The sequence below is a fragment of the Pterocles gutturalis genome, unplaced genomic scaffold, assembly GCF_000699245.1.
Source record: "Pterocles gutturalis isolate BGI_N339 unplaced genomic scaffold, ASM69924v1 scaffold29946, whole genome shotgun sequence".
NCBI lineage: Eukaryota > Metazoa > Chordata > Aves > Pterocliformes > Pteroclidae > Pterocles > Pterocles gutturalis.
Genome location: NW_010101411.1, coordinates 25901 through 32468, shown reverse-complemented (window position 1 = coordinate 32468; position 6568 = coordinate 25901). Strand labels below are relative to the sequence as shown.

The 6568-nt window shown below is 43.8% G+C and overlaps 1 protein-coding gene across 1 annotated transcript in view; it reads right to left on the bottom strand.

Annotated features, from left to right (window-relative positions):
* Positions 1-3096: 3096 nt before the first annotated feature.
* The window catches only part of LOC104469021 (exonuclease mut-7 homolog), a gene marked incomplete at both ends in the record, with an annotated part of 17728 nt that continues 14256 nt past the window's right edge, over positions 3097-6568 (bottom strand). Inside the window, 3 exons of the mRNA XM_010083355.1 lie at positions 3097-3197; positions 4001-4140; positions 4651-4704. Of these exons, the coding sequence (XP_010081657.1) occupies positions 3097-3197; positions 4001-4140; positions 4651-4704 (295 nt within the window). The remainder of the gene's footprint in view (positions 3198-4000; positions 4141-4650; positions 4705-6568) is intronic.

The following is a 6568-nucleotide window of genomic DNA, read 5'->3' as shown; positions in this document are numbered from 1 at the left end:
TCCTCTGGCCCCGCTCCAGCAGCTCCGTGTCTGTCCTGTGCTGAGGACCCCAGAGCTGGGGGCAGCACCCCAGGGGGGGTCTCACCAGAGCGGAGCAGAGGGGGACAATCCCCTCCCTCGCCCTGCTGCTCACGCTGCTGGGGACACCCCCAGGACACGGGTGGCCTTCTGGGGTGCGATTGCACACTGCCGGCCCATGTTCAGTTTTTCATCACCCAACACCCCCAAGTCCTTCTCCTCAGGGCTGCTCTCAAGCCATTCTCCTCCCAGCCTGTATCCACCCTTTTCTATCAACACCACTGTCACCTGCTTTGTTGTCACACAGGCACTGAGGCCCAATCTAAGAGGACAGTGACAGTTTTCAGAGTGGTGTCGTTTCTACCTCACACCCGATGAACTTTCAATGAAAACCACCGCTGAACCCCGTGGCTGTGCAAAAACACAGCAGAAAAATAGACTTGACCATTTCAAACCAAGGAAGGGTCTGTTCCCTCAGCTCCGAGAACTGTTTTGACTGAAACTTGCATTTGTAAATCTAAGCCAATCTCACAGCGTCTCCAAAGAGCACTGAGTAATTAGCCTGCAAAAGCTACAGGCTCGTTAAACCAGAGCGTACTGACCCATGTGTGAGAAAAGACTCTATAAAATTCAATTTCCTCAGCCACATACCATTTCTGTACAACTTCTTCCTTCCTCAATAAACCTAATTAAATGGATTCCACACACAGTTTATTGGGACACCTTTGGGACTCGGCAGAAAATCTTCCACTCACCGTGCGCTGTTTTGTGTTAATAGGAATACTAGAATACAGTTCAGAAAAAGAAGAAGGGGACTCATCTAAGACGCTAGCTTTTCTTTGCACCCTGAGGTTACACATGTTTTGTTTCTTGGGCCACATCCTCTCTGGCTCTGAAATTTAAGACTGGCAGCTCCACGGAGTGTTTCAAATTCTAATGGCTCACCAACAGCTAAGTTTTGCTTAGCAGTCGGTGAAATTTACTGTGAGTGGTTAAGACTGAGCTCAAGTTGGGAAATATGAAAGTAGATTTAGAAGTGCAAGACCTGAGTCACATACAAGTTTGTCTTCTCATACCATGAAACCCTGTTCTCCTCCAGCCTTTCTCACCAAAAGCCACTTCCCTCTTCTGCTGCCGCTCTCAGCCTCTTGCAGCGAGCAGGAGTCCTGAGTGGAGAGGAGACAGAAAGCAGCAGAACGCTGTGGCGTCGAACAAGCCCACAATCAGGTTAGGTAACAAGAAGTGTGAGTTTCACTCCCTGCTAGCTTTTGGCGGAGCTGCTCAGAAGAAGAGAAGCGAGGGGGGTTTTACTCTACATTTAACCTAGCCTGCTTCCTTTCTGTATGCTCTTTCCTCACACTCAGATTTACTTCCACTAAAGAATGGAGAAAGAACACCCAGAAATTCAGAGGAAGGGAGGGGAGAGAGGTGGGAAGAAAAGGAAAGCCGTGTTATTCCAGCTGCCAGCATTTCCCAATTCACTTCGAGCAGGACCAGCGCTAAGGCAGAAATTCCGCTGTAGGCATTCATCCCCTTCCAAAGCATTTCAAAGAGACTGAGCCACAGTTGAACAAAGTGTGAATCACATGTGATATTATGTAAAAAATAAACACCTACTTTCATATATGGGACTATGACACTGGTTTTAGCTGCCCCAAATCCAGCACCTTGTCTAAATCAGTAGCTCACACGCCCCCTCACACCAACAGAGGTGGGCAGCCCTCTCCAGCCAGTGACTTACCCTGTGCTGTGGGCACTGCAGTTTGCACGGGATAAACCACTCTGGAAGCACGGGCAGGAATGGGATCTGTATCTACCTCAAGGAACCTCCTCACCAGTGAATGTGTTGTGGAGAACCAGCAAGATTTGGTTATTATTATGGGCAGCTACAACATCTGGGACACCATCACCAGGCTGAGGCACTCTACGATCCCACAGAGTGCACCCCACATCAATGCCTACATGTTCCTCTCCTTTTTTTTTTTTTTTAATTTCTCAGGATTTTGCAAGTTATATCCTTTCAGCTCTACAGTTAATATCATACCCTTGGTGGATCTTTCATTAGGAAAGAGGAACAACTCAATTCCCTCTACAGATCATTAAAGACAATACAGCTTACTGAATTACCAACCTTATAAAGGAGGAAAAACTACTCAAGACTCGTATACTCCTGGGAAGGTTTTAGATTTTAAACAAATCACCCCCATATGTCTCAGCTTTCACACCAATGTGCTAAGTTTAATTATATTTATTTATTCTCCAATGAGGGTTTGTAAGGATTATCTTATTAACTTTTGAACACCAGTCTGAAGATGTGAAGATTAATATGCAATATAGTGTTGCTGCCAGGCGTAATAAGCCCACAATTTGCGGTTAGAAAACACTTTTCAATCCAAGAAAAGAGAACAGCTTCACTTGGGCTGATGATGGAAAGCTTTGCAGGGTAAAACCGAATGGTGCACCTAAAGTGTCTGACACAAGGTCCCTAACAGAAGAAGAAAAGACAAACAGTCCCTGCTAACAACCAAAGCAAAACACAGTAGATTTAGTGAGATAACTAGCAGTGAAACAGATCTATTCAGTGATGTAAAATGTGTTCTTTCTCACAGAAGGCTGCAAGAGACTTAAAACTCCCTAGCACCAGCCCTAGTTTATGCAGAGAATACAAAGGGCTGTGAAGCTCCTGCTTCCCAAGGGTTATCTCCTCCCAGCTGACAGACCCATAACTCAAGAAAACAGATCACTAGATGAATGATGACTTGCCTCTTATGTGAGTGGAATGGAGTCATAACTCAAAGCTGACCATCATGTGTTTACGTAGAGCCATTCTGAGGTCAAGATTTATTTCATACCATGGAAGAAGCAGTCTATTAGTCACAAGCACTTCATTCTTCGACAGCACAAAGTGATAATTCCCATAACTTACCAGCTTTGTTTTTCAATATCATTAATTAAACCCTGAAACTCCCCATGATAAATTACAGCAGAGATTCCTTGCTGAACATGGAAGAAGACAAATTGACTTCATCTGTTCTTTATTACTGAGATAACTCCACAATATGTTGCAATATCACATACCTGGATCTACATTGAATCGGTCTAGGAGCCTGAAGACCAGCTTGCTTAGCATTTTGCGGTTAAATTTTTCTGGCTTGTACCTGGACAAGCCTTGATATTGTCTGTAAGCAAATAAAAGAAAGAAAGAAACATCTGTGGAATCACCTAAAGTATGTTTCCCAAATAGCAGACATTTAACAGTTGAGGTATTAGGGTTTGGTAGGTCTTGGTAAGAACAGTCCTCTACCTTTCCCGAGTTGCAGAAAAAAGCCAACACTACAACCAAACAAATTTGCCAATCAAATTTTAAGCAAGTCTAGGTGATTATTTTAAAGAAAGAGAAAATGAGCAATTCCCTCTTGTCTTTTTTCAGAACTAAGACTGCAGCTATTGCATCTACACTGTGAGTTTGACTGCACTGTTGGCTTTGTGACTGACAGGAGCCATTCTAGTGAGAGGCAATTTCTAAATTAAAACACACACGACTGTTTCACGAGCACATGAAGGTTAACCACTCGCATCTCTTGTTTTTCTGCCACTTCATCACAGTATTATCTTCCTGCGAAACCTGTACAACCGATACTGAAACTCACCCTCGTCTGCAGCAAAGCACGAGAGTCTGATTGCTACAACCTGTAGGAAGCTTTGATAATGTTCTATTGCTAAGACCTCCTGCACGGGTTTCATTTTGCACTGCTCTCTGCTGGCAGGGACTGAGCATCTGTCAGTAGGAATGATACCCCTGTCTTACAGGCTGAGGTGTTTGAGAAGACTCTGGCACAGACACCATTTCCCCCTTCTCAGCTGAAAAGTAAATATATTGCACTCCATGGCGCTGAGAATCGATCTTAGACAACCAGAGAACAGACTGCCCTCTGACAGCAAGTTGGCCCCAGCTGTTTAGAAAGTCAACAAGTGTTTGTACCGTGTGATGTCTCTGATGTTAAAACCGGGTTCACACCACGTGTCCAGGATCTGCAAGAGCTTGCTCTGGAGCTCAGGATATTCTCCCACGTAATCTTCCACTAAGTTAGTTTTGTCTTGGAGAAGTAGCGGCGTACACATCTAGGAGAAGAAATTACATGTAAAGCACTGTGCCCTGCCTTTGATCTGCGACGAAGCGCTGCAGCACGCAGAGGGTACGGAAGAGGTCCATGACATCGCAGACTGAAACCTGGCAGACGGCTGTCCCAGTCCCTGCTGAGCAGGTCACAACCCCTGCTTCATCAACCAGCGCTGCCTAAAAGAGTGATGTGACATATTCAACACAAATATTAGTAAAGCTTCAAAATACCCAAACCACTGAACTCTATCATAGTGATAACTATTTAGCGAGAACACAGATAGATTTTTTTATAACAGCGTCTACAAGCCAGTAAGCTGGAATGGGGTCTAACAAAACACACGCCGTCACTTCCCTGGATGTAAAGGCACATCAGCAATGCAGCAGCTACTTCTTGGGAACAATGTAAAGCTTCAAGGGAAAGGCAGCCCAACTTGGAGGGCCTTGATGGATCTCCAGCTTAACAAAAGGTGGATCTGATGACCGAGGAGCCTGCAGAGGAAATGACTCACCTTCTCCACATCTTGATCTGGCTGTAATTTTAGCTTAATACTCAGTATGGCTGCCTAGAAAATTAAAAAAAAAAAAAAGCGTATTTAGGAGAACAACACCGCAGTGGATAAATGGACATTATTCCAATGTGAAGTATATATGCTATTATATAAATTTTTAATGTGTTAATTATTTCTGTTAAATTTTCAAGTCCAAATGATATAAACATTTGGCCACATACACTCCACTTAGAAACGTTCAAGAACACTCCTGGCAGAGTTGCATATTCCGAGCAGCAGCATTGCCTGGAGCAAAGACTACAGATCAAGTTTCCTGGCAGAAAGAGAGCAAGAAAGTAAAGTACGTGCACAAAATCAGCTAAGATGGATATTTTCTATCAATATCATTGTAAAAAACCTCTGATCCATCCCACCCTTCTGCGGTAACTTGAGTATCCATCTTGCTGTGCCTTTGAAATTTCATAAAATAGTGGCACTTTGTGACAGCAACTCCAGATTTAAAAGACTCTGAAATCAAGAGGTCTTAGTTCTTATCATTTCTGCCTAGCTCCACACCCCTAAAAGCGCTAAGGTTCACCACAATCAGAAAGACCCTAAGAACTGTATTTTTCCCTTTCGTGTTATCTACAAATCTTTGATAAGCCAAGACCTGCCACGTTCACAAATTAACTCCCAATCAGTATCGTCTGCAGCTGAGGAAACTCTGCCACGGTGAACGGCAGTAACTCAGACCGCCAGAAGAACTGGTTCAGCCACTGTCTATCCCGTCTCAGCGTGGTGATTACAGCAATGGATTAAGATCTAACGGCTCGGGAGGCATAGAAACTAATTAGGATTTTAAGTAGTTAACAGTGCCTAATTTCTGTAGTGTATGAGAATACTTGGATCTCAAATCCGGAATAAGCATGTAATGGTTTTCCTTACGATAGTGCATTTTTCCAGTAAATGGAGCAATAAGAGCAAGGAGCCTTCTGGCACATTTCTGTGTTAGCACTGCCGGAATGGTGAACTAGGTTGCAAGGATGTTTGAAATGAAGTGTCCTTCTAACAACTTTGCAAAGTTAGGCTGTATTTTCCAAACCGGTTGTAAACAGCGCTTGAACCCACCACATCGCCGACCCTCCTGCAGCACGCATGTATGCAAAGCAACAACAGACAGAGTACGTGATCAGCCGAGTTCACAAATGCTTGTTTATTCCAATGAGGATAAAAACAGTATGTTAGGGCTTGGAGGAAAAGGTCTGATCTTCAAGAGGTTTCTCTGCTATCTGTGATTGATTTTGCTTTGAGAGAAAGATAATGAAAATGATGGACTTGTTTGTCAAAGCAGTTGCGTTTTAGGACTGTGTTATTTGTTAGAATAAAAAAGCACAATACAGTAAAAAATGTGCATTCACCCCAAGCAAACGCAAACCTCAACATTACACTTCACCTGCATGAAACCTTTTATAGAAAAATTTAACTAGAAAAATAGCCTAAGTGGGGGGTAGGAGTACACATTGAAACACATTTTCTGTGATCCCTCCTCACATTCAAATGACACCTCAACTTAACTCATCACTGGAAGCATGTGTTCTGCAGACCCAGTCAAGCAACACAGACAGAACCCAACAGCTCATCCCAGCATTGCTCACAGTAGGAGCCGGGGATTATGTTACCTTCTGGGAAACTGATGCACGGATTTTATCCACTGCAGCAAAGACTGAGTGTATGAAAGCAGACAACCAACACACAGCATCATGTAAGCTCAGTCATTCAGTCTTACTGTCCAGAAAGAACAGAGATACTCAGTTATCAATGGGAAAACACTTCTTTTTTGTTTGTATTGGTTTGGTTTTGGGGGTTTTGGGAGTTGGGGGGGGGTGTGTGTGTGTGTGTTACTGCCAGTCCAGGCTTCATCCCCAAAAGAGAAATCAAC